This window comes from Brassica oleracea, chromosome C7 (assembly GCF_000695525.1).
Source record: "Brassica oleracea var. oleracea cultivar TO1000 chromosome C7, BOL, whole genome shotgun sequence".
Taxonomy (NCBI): domain Eukaryota; kingdom Viridiplantae; phylum Streptophyta; class Magnoliopsida; order Brassicales; family Brassicaceae; genus Brassica; species Brassica oleracea.
This window is the reverse complement of record NC_027754.1, coordinates 22,475,005-22,495,101: the sequence shown is the minus strand read 5'-3', so window position 1 is coordinate 22,495,101 and position 20,097 is coordinate 22,475,005. Positions and strand designations below refer to the sequence as shown.

At 33.6% G+C, this 20,097-nt stretch overlaps 4 protein-coding genes across 5 annotated transcripts in view; 3 read left to right on the top strand and 1 right to left on the bottom strand.

The window, feature by feature from the left end:
* Positions 1-598, top strand: part of LOC106302862 — a 1,118-nt gene extending 520 nt beyond the window's left edge. Inside the window, exon 2 of the mRNA XM_013739269.1 lies at positions 82-598. Within this exon, the coding sequence (XP_013594723.1) occupies positions 82-598 (517 nt within the window). The remainder of the gene's footprint in view (positions 1-81) is intronic.
* A 271-nt stretch (positions 599-869) lies between these two features.
* Positions 870-2,249, bottom strand: LOC106304321. 2 transcript variants are annotated; one of them, XM_013740731.1, is made up of 6 exons: positions 2,103-2,249; positions 1,914-2,034; positions 1,700-1,838; positions 1,490-1,612; positions 1,321-1,411; positions 870-1,221 (listed from the first exon to the last, which is right to left on the bottom strand). In XM_013740731.1, the coding sequence occupies exons 2-6, from the start codon at positions 1,988-1,990 to the stop codon at positions 1,079-1,081; spliced, it is 573 nt and encodes a 190-aa protein (XP_013596185.1). In that variant the 5' UTR covers positions 1,991-2,034; positions 2,103-2,249; the 3' UTR covers positions 870-1,078. The 2 variants fall into 2 exon arrangements, with proteins under 2 accessions (XP_013596185.1, XP_013596184.1); XM_013740730.1 differs by having other exon boundaries at positions 1,914-2,007; positions 2,103-2,247.
* Positions 2,250-13,522: 11,273 nt separating this feature from the next.
* LOC106302860 (glutathione S-transferase T3-like) lies at positions 13,523-14,176 on the top strand. The gene has a single exon (XM_013739268.1). The coding sequence runs from the start codon at positions 13,523-13,525 to the stop codon at positions 14,174-14,176; it is 654 nt and encodes a 217-aa protein (XP_013594722.1).
* Positions 14,177-17,220: 3,044 nt separating this feature from the next.
* LOC106304003 (AT-hook motif nuclear-localized protein 27-like) lies at positions 17,221-18,746 on the top strand. Its single transcript, XM_013740371.1, has one exon. It carries the CDS (start codon positions 17,711-17,713, stop codon positions 18,644-18,646), a length of 936 nt encoding a protein of 311 aa, XP_013595825.1. The 5' UTR covers positions 17,221-17,710; the 3' UTR covers positions 18,647-18,746.
* The last annotated feature ends 1,351 nt before the right edge of the window (positions 18,747-20,097 follow it).

Genomic DNA, 20,097 nt, shown 5'->3' with positions numbered 1-20,097 from the left:
CCTCATTTCCTGGTCCGCCAAACGTCAAGATTCAGTCTCAAGATCTTCGACTGAAGCAGAGTACATATGCTTGTCTGACAGAGCGGCTGAGCTCTCCTGGATAGCGGATCTTCTTCAGGAGCTGGGCTACTCTCCAACAAAGCTTGCGGCAGTCTTCTGTGACAATCTGTCTGCTGTTCACCTAACGGCAAACCCAGTTCTTCATAAGAAGTCTAAACACTTCGCTATTCACTATCATTTTGCGCGAGAACAAGTAGCAAAAGGTGCTTTGGTGGTACATCACATTCTTGCAGCATCTCAGACAGCAGACGTCTTTACCAAGTCATTGCCAAAAGCTACATTCTACTTTTTACGCTCCAAACTCGGTGTTGAAGCTTACCCCACCACGAGTTTGCGGGGGGATATTAGCGTGGCCCAGATAAGTCCAGCCCAGCCACAACTTCAGATATCTCAAAAGCCCATTAAAGAGAGTCAAAGGAGTCAACATCAGGACAGAGCTTCAACGGTTCAAAACAGAGTTCAAGTCTGCGTTTCCTCTAGTACGGGAAAGCAACCATTACAGCTGTGTAATCGATATGCTCTTTTGTCTTGTTGCTAGTTTTAGAAACACAGCTGTATAGTCTCTAGATCCTTCAGCTGAGCCCTTTAAATAAGGAACGTTGTGTCAGAGAACATTATCAAGAAATAAAGTTATTATTCAGAAACCCTAGTTCTTGCTGTTACCTTTTGAGCATATTGGTATCCTATGATTTTTATTTATATACGTTTTTCTCAATAGTGTAGCCTTAGATTTTTAAATCCTTTGACGTTGTTTGGCATCTAGCTGTCGCAACTCTCTAAGACATACTCCATAGACTATACAGACAAGCTGGATAAACAGAATTTCATAAAATTACTCAAATAACATGTCGAATTATTCAAAGAGTCAAATTATCCAAAACACCTAACTCATATCCAATATAATACAACTGAATCCAAACCGAGTTGGATGAATAAGCATCGAGAAGCTATCAGAGGTAACAAAACATATATGTAAAGAGAAAGAAGATATTAAACCGTACGCTACCCCTTGATATTATTAACGGTCACGATCTCCATCTTTGAATAGAAGATGAGATGGGAGAAACCGGGGAAGAACCAGCGCAACCACCAGACACAATACTATTAAAACCACCACTGACCAGCATGAGTATGCGATTCCTAGTAGCTGTTCTTCACAAACTGTCACCATGAGAGAACGAAGCACCTAACTCACTACAAGCTTTCACGTTGTAATAAAGAAGAAGATTGATGAGAGAGTAAGTAAAAAAAAAAACTTGCCTATATTGTAAATGATGAAAGACCGTTCTTTGAAATTAGGTATAGCTACGATTCCTTCAGGTTCAACCGTCACCAAAACATACAATCCCTCCTACATCAGAAGGACTTGGAGTCATGCTTCTTCACAAGTTAAACAACACATTGACTGAAGATGCTTACAAATAAATACCTTGTTTTCAAAACTTTCGGACTTGAAGATCAACTTCTCAGTGTTGAGTAATCTCCTCATCTGGTTAAGCTTCAAACCCACTTCACCGTCCCTCAATAGTTGCAGAGAGAACAGAGCCGGGATCTTTTAACCATTTAACAAAAGATGAGACTTTCAACAATCACAGAAAAAAAAAACTTCCAAAAAGCAAGAAACAAGATTGTTACATACAGAAGCTGGGTACGAGATCTTGACTTCATACCAAGAATTTGATTTAAGCCCTTCTAATCTGTAAACTCGAGAACCAGATTGAAATGGCAGAGTCTCCTTCCATAGTTCCTTCCCAGCATATAAAGTTTTTCCATCAAACCTTTAAAAAAAAGTTTAACATCATTTCTATTGTACCAATAAGGAACTAAAAAGTAATTCTAAGAACACTAACAACCTTTCATGGCTATAGCAAGGAACAAAATTCATGAATACGATAAGACAGACGAGCAAATAGCATTCTCTATCGATCATCCTACGAGCGACGGCTCCTGAAAGAAGAATCGATTCGATTAAAACTATTAAAAGTGTCAGTTCGTGTTCTCAAGTGAGAAGATAAGGCTTCATTCGAATTGAATCGACTTACCAGTTATCAGATTCTCGCCGGAGATGACGGATTCCCTTGGAAAGTCGAGCTCGGAGGTTGATTCTAGGCGAGCGACCGTTCGAAATCGTCGTCGACGATATTGATAGCGGAGATGCTCTTAATGGGCTTGTATCTCTTTGTTGGGCTTATACTTGTTAATGTGCTAGATTCTTAATTGGATAGCCGTTAGGTGCAGTTTCATATAGAAGACTAGGATAAAAGAACGGCGCCGGGGTAAATTTATATGAAAATTATTTAAGAAATATTATATGGAAAATAAATTTAATATTATTGATCGAATTAATATTTTTGGTCCTTAAACAATTTTTTTAAAAAAAATTTTGTTAGCTACATAATTTGTTTAGGTCAAAATTTGTTAGCTACATAATTTGTTTACTAATGAACTGGTTCCATTTTAAAAAAAAATTTAAGTCAAAAAATTATTTATCACATAAAGACCTAACGTTTAGGCTGAAGAATCTCATGCCTACTATTTGGTTACAATGAAACTATGTTAGCTCGGTTTTATATCATGATTTAGCAATTTAAAAGTTAATTATGGTTATGAGAAGTTTACGTTCACATGTCAATCCTATCTATCTTCGATATTTTTCTCATTTTTGTGTCATTTTGGTTATTTGCTCGATATAAATATTAATTTTTGAGTTTATTCTCATTTCTTTCTTTTATTTTGGCCTGAGATTTAGAAAATGTTTAAGAATCAAAATTATTAAAGAGATACATACTTAGGTTAAGATCTGCGCCTTGTGCAGAATAAATATTTTATATTTATTACTTATTTTATATTTTTGTGCATATTATGAAATAATAAAATAATAAGTATATATTAAATAACTAAGAAATCAGTTACTATTATGTAATAAATTGGCTTGCATATATAAATCAAATTACCGCTCTTGTTTATTCGCAATCATTTTAGAATAAATAAATCAAAACAGTCAATCTTATCTATCGTATATGATATATAATTAAATTTAAACGACATAAAGTATATATATATATATTAACATAAACATCAATTAAAATAAAATTATTTGGTAATATGATTTTATTATCATTGTATCTTATTATAAAAAAAATTAAACATTGATCACAAAAATTTATGTGAGAACTTTAATAGTTTTAGTAATTTATACTCGTTTTGAAAAATTCAAAATACAATATATAAAAAAAAATCTAAAATTTTAATATATGATTAATGTAATTGTGTAATTTATTTTAATAATATAAAATTAAACAAAAATGATAGAAAGTATACAGATTATTAGCAAATCTTCATTATTTAAAATCATTAATTACTGTATATATCATAATTACATTAGGTAATTTTGTAGGTTTTATTTAAGGAAATGATATATAATAAATTTCAATTTGCTACATGAAAGGTCCATAATGGACATACTATATAATATAACAATCTCTAGCAATTTAATTTTGGATTAACAAAATTCTCAATTGATTTTCAAGCCGCCACGTAAACAAATTAACATTCTAGTTACGTGACAACTTAGCATGACATTTTTTTAATTAGTACAAACTACATGTTCTAAACTTTTTAAATGTTTCTCTATTAATATATAGGGGTTGGTTAACAATTGATCATTAATTTTTAACATAATAATTTTAACCGTTTTAGTAATTTTTTCGTTTTTAAAAATTCAAAATATAACATATACGAAAAAATCTATACTTTAATTTTATAGCTAATTTGATTTTTTAGTTTATTTTAATAATATAATATTAAACAAAAACAATGGATGGGATATAAATTGTTATCAAATCTTTATTATTATAATCATTAATTGTTATATTTGGTAATTTCGTAGCTTTTATTTAAGGAAAAAAAAAATAGTAATTGTACACTTTAATTAATTTTATGATTAGTTTAATGAAAAATATAATATATACTTAATTGGACCAACATATTTTCTACGGATTCTGAATTTCATATGGTGATGACACGTGACTACACTTAAAGGTTGTAATGTTTCTCAATTAATATATAAGAGATTAGACAAACTGAAGTAAAGACATATCTTGACCGTCAGATCTACGTCTCGGGTCTTTGCATCGGATTCCGATCAAAGTCTGAATTTTTTGATTTCTAAATATTTTGTTTTTCGATTTCTAAAAAGTTTATGTTCGCATTTGTGTCGGTTCTTTTCGGATATGAGTTTATTCGGTCTACAAAAAAAACCTGTAAATTTTTAGGTATGTATCGAATCGGATTGGTTTAAAGTATTTCAGGTATATTTCGGATCTGTATTCATGTTTTTGAATGGGTTTATGTTATTTTCGGACTGTAATTTATATTTTTTGAATCGATTTTAGATTTATTTTATTTTAACTTATTACCCACATTTTTATCCAAAATGTTATGTACAAACCATTACAAAACCAACAAAAACTAACAAGTAGTAACCAACATTAACCTAGCAATAACCAAAACTGATTAAATGAATTAAAATCAATCAAGTAATAATCCAAGATAACCAAATAATAACAAACACTAAAATCATTTCCTTCTTCTCTTCAAAAGAAAAAAATCATCGCCACATACAAACTTATTTTCACTCCGTCACTTCTTTGCTGCTTTTTCTTTGTCACTAAAGTCGCAAGATCACACACTCAAACAATACATAATCATGACGCGATAATCAGAACCACCAATTCATCTCATCCATTGAGGACCAATTCTGTATTTTTCTCTATGCCACCATTATCATCTGCAGTGATTTTAACGGCACCAACATCTCCTCCTCTAGAGACGGCAACCATACTAACTCAAGTATCTCTCTGTCGCTGACCACATTGTTTCTCAGCATATCTCGTTCACGACCTATCTAAGGCCACATCATTTTCGGAACTCAATTGTGACTTTCTAGTCTCAGAAACTCGAATGAATCGCGGGTCAGACTCGGATCCGAAGCAAAACCCATGAGTCCTCGACAACAAGATCCAATAGAATAAAATGACCTTACTGATAGCCGAGCCAAACCAGAATTTCAGATCGGTTCTAGTTTGGATTTTCGGATCTGGGTAAAATGTTCGGGCCTAGTCAAAACTGATGAGCATCACGTCAGTGTCCCACACGTGGGCTATTTCTAAGAATTTTTGTCCTCTTTGTATGGGCCTTATTTATGGGCCCAGAGCCTTCGACACTAACTAAGAAAATCCAAAACGGTAAGTTAGACATGGTGGGCTCGTTATCATACCAAATTGGCAATTTGGCCATGTTGCAGTCTGGCAGCTAGCGTCCCTACTAAATAGTTAATTCTAATAAATACATAATTAATCTTCACTATATATTAATCTCATATAACCAGCCAAATTATTTTTCTGAAAAACAGTTTGTAATTTACTTCAGATATGTGTACAAAGTATTAAAGTATCAAAACGAGTAGAAAATAATGAAAGAGACACTAAAAGAAATTTGATTTTGTTTTATTCCCAGCTTTATGATTATTAATACTTTTTAAAATTTGTGGATGGGGTAGTGATATTATAAAAGGTTAATCCGTGATTTTTGGTTTATAATATAAAATCTAGTGGAGACCACTAGTTTAATTGATTTTAGTAGCTCCTCTTAAATCGTGGCCACCATTGTCGTTGTAAAAAAAATGTACACTAATTACAGCAAACAAAAGTTTATTTGGGATACCAAGATCTCGAAATTGATAGGAGCAATAAAATAAAGTTTCATCTTATTAATTGTAGAGTTTTCTTAATTGTATATGTAATAACATGTCAGCAAAGTAGACCGGATGATTGTGATCGAGTGGTAAAGAGACGGGACTGAAACGTCAACACGTTTCAGGTTCGATCCACCTGCTGCGCGAAACTAAGTCACAATTATCCTGGTCACCCAACACGGATATGAGCATATGCTTTAGGGCCCATTTGAATACCCGGAGAGAAGGTCTATCCGTGGGCTGCACCTCCCCTTGGGGATTAGTCCGGGTCTCTCCATGGGCCTGGAATACCCCAGGTTAACAAAAAAAAAAAAAAAAAAAAAATGTCAGCAAAGTCAAGTTAAAAACGTCAGAATTGGAATAGTTCTTTATATGTTTTGTTGTCAATATATATATTTTTTTGTTCAAATTTTTGTTGTCAATATATAGTAAAAATGAAGTACTGTATATAGCAATAGCGAAAGTTTCTTTCTGACAAAAGCAAAGTTATTCATAATATTACAATATACTCACATTTGTAGGTCAATAAGACTTTACATTCATTTCTATGTATAAAAAGCAACCCATGTTAGATTCCGTGCTACAAGCCAAATAAAGTATGATGTGATTGATAATTTGATATAAAGAGTTGGATTATACTTGTTGATTGATCTTGTTGGTTCTAATTATTATCTTTGAAACGTAAATTTATCTAGTATCGATAGCTTTTGATAAAAAAAATCTAGTATCGATAGCTATTATCTACAAAACTAATATCGGTGGGTTTTGAACTATCAACACAACATTGACGAACATATTTGAAGATCAGGACTGACAATAGTAGCCGTTCGTTGTTTACCGGGTCCAAAATTAACATGCATCGTAATTTTTTTTGTTCTTTTAATTAAATTGAAGTAACATAGAGATAAGCGTTGAGATGACAATTTTGTTTTGGTATGTTGTTACAATACATATACAGGTAGCCCTATGACGGATCCGGATATCCGGGAAATTTAGGGTATCCGGATCCGGATCCGTCGGATCCGTGGATTTAATATCCGGATCCGGATTCGTGGTTTCCGGATATCCGAAGCCCTATGACGGATCCGGATATCCGGGAAATTTAGGGTATCCGGATCCGGATCCGTCGGATCCGTGGATTTAATATCCGGATCCGGATTCGTGGTTTCCGGATATCCGGGTTTCGGATATCCATCTCGATATTCTATTATCCGTAGATATCCGGATCCGGATCCGTCAAAATAATTAAAAATAATTTTTTAAAAAAAATCACTAATTTTTTTAATATAATACAAAAATTAAATATTTATAAATATATTTATATATGTTTATAATATTGTAAAAACTAAAATATAATATTATAAGATTAATTCATGTATAAATATTAATATATCAAATATAAATATTAATAAAATATAAAATTTAATGTATTTTAAAAATACGGATCCGGATCCGGATATCCGGACTTAAAAATTAAGATATCTTGATCCGGAGGTTTGCACGGATCCAAGATTTTACTATCCGGATTCGGATCCGGGCACCCCGGATATCCTATTTTTGGAGCGGATCCGGAGCGGATCTCGGATCGATTCCGGATCTCGGATAATAAGTCTCAGACCTATATATAGGGATGACTGATTAGATAATAACCGCTAAGTATATATTTGACGCGTTGTCGTTTGATTGATACAAAAAAAAAATCGAATTAGATACAAAAATACTGATAAACTAAGATAAGACAGGTGAATTTATATGAAAATTATTTAAGAAATATCTTATGGAAAAATAAAATTTATATTCTTGATCGAATTAATATTTTGGTCCTTAAACAATTTTTTTAAAACATTTTTCTTAATTATTTAATTTGTTTACTGATGAGCTGATCCCAATTTTAAATATATTTTAGGTCAAAAAACTACTTATCGAATAAGAACCTAATGTTTAGGCCGAAGAATTTCAGACCTACTATTTGGTTACAGTAAAAGTATGTCAGCTCGGCTTTATATAATGATTTAACAATTTAAAAGTTAACTATGGTTATAAGAAGTTTACGTCCACATGTCAATCATGTTTATCTTCAATATGTTTCTCATTGTTGTGTCACTTTTTTATTTTGGTTATTGCTCGATATAAATATTTATTTTTGAGTTTGTTCTAATTTCGTTATATTTTTGGCCTGAGATTTAGAAAATGTTTAAGATTTAAAATTATTAAAGAGATACATACTTAGATTAAGATTTGCGCCTTGTGCAGAATAAATATTTTATATTTACTATTTATTTTATGTTTTCTGCATATTATGAAATAATTAAATAATAATTCTGTATTAAATAACTAAGAAACCATTTACTATTAAGTAATAAACTGGTGTACGTATATAAAGCAAACAACTATTCTTTTTTATTCGCAATCATTTCAGGGTAAATAAATCAAAACAATCAATCTTATCTATCGAATATGAAATATAATTAAATTTAAATGATATCAACATAGATATATAATATACTTTTAATATGAATATTTATTAAATGAGGTTTCTACTCATATGATTTTATGATTATTTGCATATTTCTATAACAAAACTTTACACCAACGATTTTTTTTAATGTGGAATGTTTAGTGTTTTCAATAATTTATAATCGTGTAAAAAAAACAATGAAGATTTCAAAATTAAAATATTAACTTTTCAATATATGTTCAACGCAGATATCAAAATATAAATATGTATTTTCATATGATGTATAGTTTAATTTAAACGATATGAAATATATATATATGTTAACATAAAAATCATTGTATATCTTTATAGAAAAAAATTTAAACTTTGATCACAAAAGTTTGTGTGAGACTTTACAGTTTTAGTCATTTATACTAGTTTTGAAAAATTCAAAATACAACATATACAAAAAAAAATCTAAATTTTTATTATATGATTAATGTAATTGTGTAATTTATTTTAATAATAACTAATTAAACAAAAATGATAGAAAATTATATAGATTGTTAGCAATTCTTTATTATTTAAAATCATTAATTGTCATATATATCTTAATCACATTAAGTAATCCCTAGGTTTTATTTAGGAAAATAATATATAATAATTTCAATTTGATAAATAAATGGTCCATAATAGACATATTATATAATATAACACCAGCTTAAGACCCGCGCAATTGCACGAGATGAATGTTATATAAAAGTTATTTTATATCTATTATTATTTATTTGTATTCTTTTACGTATTATGTATATAATTAATTAGAGTAAAGACATAAGTTAAAGCAATAAATCTTGTTTATTTACGATACTTTTTGGATAAATAAATCAAAACAATCATTTTATTTATTTTATATGGTATATAACTAAATTTCAATGACATCAACATAGATATATAGTATATTTTAATATAAATATTTATTATTGAAAATTCATACTCATATGATAAATATAAAATTTGTAATGTGCGATTTTTTTAATGCAAATTTCAAAATTAAAATATTAAGGTTTCAATACTTTTTCAATATAAATTTAGAAATTATCATATTTAAGTATTTTTCTATGTTATATAGTTTAATTTTAAACTATATTAATATATAATATGAATGTCTAATAAATGAGACTTCATATTCATATGATTTATGATCATTTGTATCTTGTTATTACCAAAAAAAAGTTAAACCATTGATCACAAAATTTTAGTGTGAGACATTTAACGTTTTTAGTAATTTATAGTCGTTTTAAAAATTCAAAATATATCATATAAGAAAATAATATGTTTTTTTATTATATGATTAATGTGGCTGTTTAATATCTTTTAATAATATAAAATTAAACAAAAAAGAGTTAAGATACAAAAAATATTATCAAATATTTATTATTCATAATCATTGATTGTTATATATATGTTAATCATATTAGGCAATTCTGTAACTTTTATTTAAGGAAAATGTGAGAATATTCTTTTGTACGCTATTTATCAATTTAATAGTTAGTATAATAAAAAGTATAATATAAGTTAAAATGAACCAATCTATTTCTCTAAGAATTTTGAATTTTATTCTCATGATGACACGTGGCTACAAAACAATGTTGTGATGTTTCTCAATTAATATATAAGGGATTCCCTATCAGTTTAATTTTGGACTAATAAAATTTTCAATTGATTCTCAAGCCGCCACGTAAGGAAAATTAACATTCTAATTACATGACAACTCAGCATGACATTTTTTTAATTAATACAAGTTATAGGTTATAACTTTTTAAATATTTTTCTATTAATATACAAGGGATAGGTGTCCCGTAATCATCAATTTCGATGTATTTAATTGAAATGATGTCATATCAAGTAAGGTTAAAAACTATTATTAAAGAGGTTAATTAGGATTTTTTTTAGTCTATGATCTAAAATTTTCAATGGATTTTCAAACCGCCACGTAAGGAAAATTAACATTCTAATTACACGATAACTCAGCATGATACTTTTTTAATTAATACAAATTATAGATTATAACTTTTTAAATGTTTCTCTATTAATATACATTCTATTAATATACATGGGATGGGATGTGTCCCGTAATCATCAGCTTTTCGATGTATTTAATTGAAATGATGTCATATCAAGTAAGGTTAAAAACTATTATTAAAGAGGTTAATTAGGATCTTTTTTTTTGAGTTTAGGATCTTTAAATTTTAATGTTGTCACAGCCTCAAAAATCTTACTATTATTTCTTTAGACAAGCTGCCTCATTATCACCTTAATTATTGTTTTATCAGTTTTCGTCGGAATATATTATCTTATTTATTCCAGGTTTGTGGATATAGATAACTTTTATGGTAGTCAAGGACACAACGGTCTATTTATATAATGACATATGTGCGGTGAGGCTTTTTTTGGTGTGGTGAGTTATAACTTTCTTTCAGTATTGTAGGTTTTGTTTAAGGGGTGAATTGTAACTTCTATATATGCTACAATTAACTGGACGTATCAATTATTGATACATACTATATGATTAATTAAAGAGAAAGGGGTTGACCGATCTAAATCAGTAGGATCATAAGAGCTTCACTTAGGAGTTAGGACCGTCTCATCCAGCAGAACCAAAGTACAATACCTTAATGAGGAGTGACTGTGATATGGGTAAGCTGGATAGATTCGGGAGGAGTGCGATTGGATAAGGTATTGGCTAAGTACCGATGTCTCCGACCGCCTCCACGTGATCACACTACTTGCCTTTCATTTTCATGCTCTGACCTTTTGACTGCACGTGACTTTTGTCTGTACACGTGCGGATTAAGCTAACGTGTCCGGTTCAAGTACATTGCACTGAGTCTCGGCAGGTTGCGCTGACAAAAGCGATGGTTCGTGGGTCCGACAAGCCATGAGGATGGACAGTTCCGGTCCGTTTCAAAGGGTTCCACAAAAAATTTGCCCACATGCGTCCACGTTGAGGAGCTTTAGGTTTTACTATATCGGTGCAGAGCATTTTGAAAATTAGGATAACCAGTCACGGTCCGATGAGGTCCAAGCTTAGATGGGTCGACTCCATGTTAGTCACGCGCCTTTAAAGTGAGTGTGGCCTTTGTGGGATTCGTTTGTCATCTTTGTACTCAACTTCCACTTGACATTTTTTGTCGAAAATGATGCGTTTCTATATTTTGTCTATAGTTTTTTTTTGCTAACTTAGAGCATGTTCAACGCAGGCACGAAATCGTATGTAACTTTTTTTGTTTTTAGCTTTTTTAGTTTTTTTTTTGGTTTGAAAAAAAAAAATTAATTAAAAGCCTAACCAATCGCGGACCGTTACATGTCAGTGGAGTCCGCGAACAGTGAAAAAAACAGAAAAAAATCGATCCTTATTTGCTTACTTTTGTGAACGGTTTTAAAGGTTTTGGTGGGGCCATTGCATTAAAAACCCCAGTTATAACCCTGGATAAACATTGTCTTAGAGCATCCACATTAGCGGTTTTAGACGGGTTCATGGGCTCGATATCTTAGGCCCGTAGGGAATAAAAGAAAATGAAAATGGGTTAATTCTGATGAACCGGGCCTTACGCGTGAACCCGTATGAAGCGGGTTCAAGCCACGCGTCGTACTCTCACTGGTTTATCGATTCCACGTTGAAGAGGAGGAAAGTAGGGCATCCTCGTTAATCGTTTCATTTTCCCTTCTCTCCAAAAATACTAGGGTTTCGCTCTGAGAGGCGATTTATCGTGCGAGGATGACTCCCGGAGGTTTTCTGCATCTAATCGACGACGGAGTCTCTTCTCCACGAGCTCAGGTCAGTATCGAGTAGAGTGACGGTTTTATTGGGTCGATTTTGGCGTTGAAAGCCTTTTTTCGATTTTGAAATCAATTTGGGGGTTTCGAGTAAGGGATCTAAATCGATATCTGGGTTTCGATAAAGGGTTGTAGCTCGTGATGGTGGTTTGATTTAGGGTTCGTTTCTCTGAGATTTCAAATCGAGTTATGGGTTTCGAGTAATGGTTGTAAATCGATTTGTGGGTTTCGTTTTATGGTTTAATTCGTCAAGAGGGAAAACTTTAAGGTTTCGTTTAATCATTATGTTTCGTTATTATGGTTTAATAATTTTGAATTATTTGACAGATGGATCCGGCAGAAGAGAGAAGACATTCAAAGAGGCAAAACCACCACATCAACATGTTAGGGTTCGTGGCCGATTCAGAATACGGGATTCCTAGAAGGTGTCTGTATGGTGGGAGACTCATTAATGAGGTTCGCGGGAAGGAGGACTACGACACTCTTCCTGGGAAGCGGTTCTTCACCTGCAAAAACTACGAGTTAAGTGTGCTTTTTCACCGTCTGATTATCGTTGATGTTTTCCATTATCGAAAAGACTCTGATTATTCTTTATGTTGTAACCAAGGCTGATGGGTTACATTATCGTCAGCCTTGGGTGATAGGTGTGCAGGAGGAGCTCGAAAGGCTGACAAAACGGGTGGAGGAGGCTGAGCAGGTGATGATGGGGGTGTTGAATCTCAGTAAACAGATTGAGACACTTGAGGTATGTGAACATTGTTTAGCTCTTTCATCGCTCTTACATGATAGTTATCTACTTTTATTACCGTGACTAACACATTTTCATTGATGTTTCCATGTCCAGGAAGAGGTTAAAATCCTCTCAGGGCAGGTAGACTACCTCACTGTGCAGGTCGATACCCTCGAGAAGGTCTGCTTCGACTGACAAGCAAAGGTTAGACTCAACTAAACTGTTTCTCTGCTCAGTGCTATGTCTCGGTTGAAGTAGAAGTAGAGCTAGAACTAGAACTAAAGTACAACGAGAACTAGAACTAGAACGTAGAAAAACTAACATTAATTCTCGGTTGAACTTGAACTTATAAAAACTACAACTAGAATTATAGATAAAGTAAACTAGAAGGAGAAGTAGAAGTTGAACTAGAACTTATAAAAACTATCATTAATTCTCTGTTGGTTGGTTGGTTGGTTGGTTGCTGTGATTAATGTTCGATTGTACTTAGCCGTAGTTAATTTTTTCCCCTGATTTGATGTCTATTGACTGCTCATTGCTATCTAGTTGTTGTGTAATGGCTTCTGTAATGAATGTTTTGTAGGTAGAGGTAGTTTAATTGTTCTCTCATTTCAAAGGTAAAAACTAGTTTAAATACATAGCAAATCAACCCTTAAAAATCACAGAAACATCTAAACACCAAACGAAACCAAAACACAAAATGGACCCTTTTTCCCTTAACTCTCCCGGGTTTGTTAATCTTTTAGCTTCGCAGAGCAGTCCACCAATAGACGTAGACTCTGCTGAGGCAGCTGTTAACTCTCCCGGGTTAGTTAAACCAGCGGAAAGGAGAAAGTGGTCAACCAAAGAAGACATTATCCTGATCAGTGCTTGGTTGAATATCAGCAAGGATCCCATAGTGAGTAATGAGCAGAAGTTAGGAGCGTTTTGGAACAGAATAGAGGAGTATTTCAATTCAAGTCCTCAGCTCATTGGCTCCCTTCCTAGAGAGTGGAGTCAATGTAAGCAGAGGTGGGGAAGGGTGAATGCGGAGGTGTGCAAGTTTGTGGGATGCCATGAAACCGCTTTGAAGGAGCAAGCGAGTGGCGAAAGTGAGAATGATGTCATGAAGGCTGCGCATAACATCTTCTTAAATGACTACCATGTCAAGTTCACCCTTGAACATTGCTGGAGGGAACTTAGGTTCGATCAGAAATGGAGATCACACTCTCAGTCCAAGGAGAAAAGGAAGGAAGCTTGTGCGGATGTGGTGCCTAACGAGAAGAGGTTAGGCCTCCGGGTGTTAAGGTTAGCAAAACAGCCAAACGCAAGAAGCCGAACGAAGCAGCTTTTGATCAAATACAGAGCATTCTAGCTCAGAAAAATACCATATCCAAACAAAAGATCCTTGATCGTCTCCTAGCCAAAAACATAGACACACTATCTGATCATGAAGTGGCTCTTAAAAATAAACTCATCACTGAAATGCTTTGATTTGGTAAGTGTATTACCTTGTTTTGCTTTATTGAATCTGTTCTCTTTTGCTTGAGTAGTTGAAGTTTATTACCTTGTTTTGCTTTATTGAATATGTTCTCTTTTCTTTTGCAAGTCACGGGTTGGAGGTCACTGTGTTGCAGGTCACGAGTTGGAAGGTCATGGTGTTGCTGGTAGTTCTGTACGTTTGTTTGTTTGCGGTTAGTTTAAGCCACAGGTAGTAGGACTTGATGTCAGTTTTAATCACGGGAAAGTGTAGGCTTTTGTTTCTTTCTACACTTCATCATGGGTTGTACTATGTATTTTGCTTTTGTTGTAACTCTGAACTTTATTCACGGATGTACTGTCTCTCTATCTTTGAGGCAAAACGATGTGTCTCTCTTTATAAACGATGTCTCTCTTGCTTTATAAAATGTGTCTCTCTTTTCACTTCTCTTGCTTTTCACTTCTCTTCTCCAGTTCAATTCAACCTTCTCTCTGCTGTTCGTGACCAAACAATACACTTCAACAAGCACACAAAGTTCACAAACTTCAACAAGCACACAAAGTTTTCATAGTAGTTCTCACGGGTGAAGGGAGTTGGACCAAACAACAAACTTCAACAACTTCATTCACATCCTGGAAATAATATCAAACAGTCCACAAGGTAATTTATAGAATTGATAATAGGGATAATGAAAAATAGATAGAATTATGTTAACTTTTATAGAATGATGGTGAAAAAAATAAGGATAATGAAAAAAATAATAGAATTATGTTAAAAAAACATAATGGTGACAAAAAAATTAGGATTATGAAAGGATTAAATTTGTTTCATAGAATAATGGAAAAAAAAATTTAAAGGATTATATATGAGTTACAAACCCCCTTTTGTCATTTATAGGAACGAAAAGATAAAAAAATTGTATGTCAGTTGCTTCTACAATGTCTTCCTCATCAAGCGATGAAGTAGATGAAGCTTTAGAAGAAATGGTCGACCAAGTCGTAGATAATTTCATCGACTCAATGGTTCATGCTCACCCCAACAAGCTGACGAGACGAGCTTATATCGAAAGAGATCGGGAAGTAGGACACAATCAACTATGGAACGATTATTTCAAGGAAAATCCTACATACCCACCAGAAATGTTTAGGCGGCGTTTTCAAATGAACAAGCCATTGTTCCTTCGCATTGTCGAACGCCTAAGTACTGAAGTTCCATACTTTCAGCAATGAAAAAAATGCTCACGGAAGGTACGGGCTATCTGCACTTCAAAAGTGTACGGCAGCTATACGTATACTTGCATATGGTCAATCGGGAGATACATATGACGAATATCTCCGACTTGGTGAAAGTACATCACGTTTATGTTTGGAAAATTTCACTAATGGGATAATACAATTGTTTGGAGATGCGTATCTAAGAAGACCTACATCAGATGATCTTCAACGGTTACTCGATGTTGGAGAGGTACGCGGGTTTCCAGGGATGATAGGCAACATCGATTGTATGCATTGGCAGTGGAAAAACTGCCCAACGGCTTGGAAATGCCAGTACACACGTGGTTCAGGAAAGCCAACAATTGTCTTGGAAGCTGTGGCATCACATGATCTTTGGATATGACATGCATTTTTCGGATTACCAGGTACCCTCAACGATATCAATGTTCTTGATCGGTCACCAGTTTTTGATGACATTTTACAAGGTCGAGCACCTAAAGTTAAGTTCAAGGTCAACAACCACACTTATCGTATGGCCTACTACCTTACTGACGGAATTTATCCAAATTGGTCAACATTTATCCAATCCATCCCACTTCCTCAAGGCCCTAAAGCAGAGCTAGTTGCTGAACGTCAAGAATCCACCAGAAAAGATGTCGAACAGGTTTTTGAAGTATTGCAATCGAGGTTTGCAATAGTTAAAAACCCTGCTCTACTATGGGACAAGGAAAATATTGGTAGGATTATGAGAACTTGTGTCATATTTCACAATATGATAGTAGAGAACGAACGAAGCGGATACACTCTAACTGATACATCTGAATTCGAGTCAGGAGAGTCAAACAGAAGTTCCATGGTGAAAAGGAGAACAAGTTTTAATATCGGTAATATGCTAGGCATTCGCAATAAAGTTCGGGATTCAGAGAAACATGATCGTTTGAAAGCTGATTTAGTTGAAAATGTTTGGCGAAAATTTGGTAACGCAGATAAATAATCTTTGTATGTTCATGAATTCTCAATGTATTGAATAAATTTTTTTTAAAAATAAATTGTTTATGTAATCTATTCTTTTTTAAAAATATTTTAAAAATTATTATATTTTATTCATGTATTGTCAATATATTGAAAACTTAAAAAAAAATATTATTTTATTCCTATGAACCCCTTCTTCAGGTTCACCAATGCAGGAACACAATAGATAGAGATTCATCATTATTCGTGGTCCCATCAAAAAAATAATAAATTTTTTTTATGAACCTCAAGAAGGGGTTCACTAATGCGGATGCTATTATATTTTGTCTATAGTTTCTCATAAACAAATAGTCCTTTGACTCTTTTGTTTCCTCACCTGTTAATCTTATCTTATCTCAGGCTTTCAAATTATAAAATTTCACAATCTTTCTTTTATTTATATAGAGCCAAATAAAAACCTTGACGAAGCCATGGTTTTCTTCGGGATCCAATGCAAAGATAACCACTTACTCACATATTTTGTCGGGTTGTGTCTTGTGTGCGTAATATATACGTTTTATAAACATACTTTCACATTTATATTAAGTTATATTACTATAGTAAAAAATAATATAAAAGCAATTCTTTCAAATAATATTTTTTAAGTTTTTGTCACAAAAATAACATTCATAAGAAAAATGATCAAAATAACTATTTTCGTTTTGAAAATTTTAATATTTATTTTTTATTTTTAAAAATTTGAAACTTTATCTTCTAAACTCAACCCCTAGCTCTAAAATCGGTAACTGTAGTTGCTTTTACTTTCCTCGTTCAATGAGAGGACCAAAAATTCATCGCCACATGAATCTCAAGCTTTTCTCTACTTTTCTAGAGCACATTAGAGTCGCTAAAAATACGACATCTCTCGTAGTCAATAAGAAGCTGCTTCATCCTCTTGCCCTAATCAGGCTACCTAACTAGGGTTTCCTCTTACCTTTCCCCAACCTTAGAGAGAGATCATTTGACATATATAAGTTACCTTTTTCTCTTTTCTTGGTGTTTAATTTAGTTCTGTTCTCGCCCCTTCTTTAGCTAATATTGGCTCCTCAAATCTTTAATTTTGACTTCTTGATCTGAGTTCTTGTTTTTATCTTCACGCTCTTCCTCTCATCAATATATGAGCGAGAAGGATCAAGAATCAAGAAGTTGATGTGTGCCGGCGAATAAACAGTGGTGGGATAGAGAACTAGTAGATGCAGCGGCGATGGAAGGCGGTTACGAGCAAGGCGGTGGAGCTAATTCTAGATACTTCCATAACCTCTTCAGACAGGAGATTCACCATCAACAGTTTCAACCGCAAGGCGGGATCAGCTTGATTGACCAGCATCACCATCAGCAACAACACGAGCACCAGCAGCAGCAACCGTCGGATGATTCAAGAGAATCTGATCACTCAAACAAAGACCATCATCAACCGGGTGGACCAGATTCATCAGACCGGGCTACATCAAGCTCAGCACCAGGGAAACGTCCACGTGGACGTCCTCCAGGATCTAAGAACAAAGCTAAGCCACCGATCATAGTAACACGCGATAGCCCCAATGCGCTTAGATCTCACGTTCTTGAAGTATCTCCCGGAGCTGACATAGTTGAGAGTGTGTCCACTTACGCTAGGAGGAGAGGGAGAGGGGTCTCCGTTTTAGGAGGAAACGGCACCGTTTCTAACGTCACTCTCCGTCAGCCAGTCACTTCTGGAAATGGCGTTGGCGTTGGAGCCGGAGGAGTTGTGACTTTACATGGAAGGTTTGAGATTCTTTCGTTAACGGGAACCGTTTTGCCACCACCTGCGCCACCTGGGGCTGGTGGTCTGTCGATTTTTCTAGCCGGAGGGCAAGGTCAGGTGGTTGGAGGAGTCGTCGTGGCCCCGCTTGTTGCATCAGCTCCGGTTATACTAATGGCTACTTCGTTCTCAAATGCGGTTTTCGAGAGACTGCCTATCGAGGAGGAAGAGGAAGAAGGCGGTGATGGACGAGGAGGAGGAGGACCACCGCAGATGCAGCAAGCTCCATCAGCATCTCCGCCGTCGGGAGTGACTGGTCAGGGACAGTTAGGACGTAATGTCGGTGGTTATGGGTTTTCCGCTGATCCTCATTTGCATGGATGGGGAGCTGGTACACCTTCAAGACCACCTTTTAATTGAATCTTATGTGTTTTAATCATTTTGTGGAGTCGTCTTTCATTTGGGATCTTCGGTAATTATTATTTTTAGTTGATATGCATATTTGCGTTTTAATGTTTTTTTTTTATCTTTCTTCTCGTCTCTGAGGTTAGAGCAATGCATATTTGTCTCTCGTGTTATTATTTGCTAGAAAAAGACCTCTCCAGACTCCATATATATATTTCTTTATTTCTTTGCTAGGGTTTCGTGCTGCTCTATAACTAATCTTATGATTAGCTCGATTTGATAGATATATAGGTCTATTTTAATAACGAGTTCGATTCTTTTAAGGAATTTTGAGGTTTACGACATACTCTTGATGAAATATATATATATGTGATGTGAGTACATCTCAGATCATCTCCAATCCTACCGCAAAATTTACTGCAAAATGGAACAGAGAATGCAGTCATGAACAAATAAAAAAATGATTACTCCACCTCTTTTTTATTTGTCCATGACTGTATTCTCCACTCCATTTTGCAGTAAATTTTGCAGTGGGGTTCCAGATGCTCTCACTCTCATAAGTTGCTTTATACGAGTATTTTATACTTTTTTTAGTGCACAAAGATTAAGAAATTTAATTTCTCTAAAAATTAGTTTTAAAAATATAATTTAAAAATCATCTAACCAATTACAATCATCCTTAGTGCACAAAGATTAAAAAAATTATTTTTCTCTAAAAAGTAGTTTTCGCTTACTATTCTTATAATATTTATTTTTATTTCTTATAATCTTGTAATTTAATCATTTGACTGTTTAATATCTAATCGCTCGCTTGTACCGTTCAAGATCTCAAATGGATGTCTAATTTGATTATTTGGAGTGACCATGTTATTGTGCTATCCATTCAAACACTCCAGTTACTTGCATGCATACAATATATGCATCAATGCTCCAATGAGAGCGATGCTTTCTAAGAGAGAGTTCTAAATCCAACACCATTACAGGTTGGCAATATAACTAACTTTGAACAAATTGTAACTCACATAAACCCCCTTAATATTGGCTAGTATAGAATATGTGACTCAAATATATTTGGGTACTGTATCGGTTTAAAAAACTAAGATAAAATGATTTTGGTGGCGAGATCACGAAGAATGTTGCTTTGAAGTTTTAGGTGAGGTCATAAGGACCAAGGTAGTGATTAAAGACAACCGTTACAGAACAGTAGAAACATGAAGTAAATGTTAATTCACGTTGGTTACATATGAATTAGTGACCTTAACTTGGGAAAATTAACTAGGAACATGAATCATAAAAATTATAACCAAATATTTTAGATAACCAATATCAATTCCAAAAGAGAAGTGGGTTCGCAAAGTTGCAATTTAGATTTGATGAATATTTCTTCAAAAAAAAAAAAAAAAGATTTGATGAATATATGTTAAGTATGATTCCCTTATAAATAAATCCATTTCTAGTTATTGTAG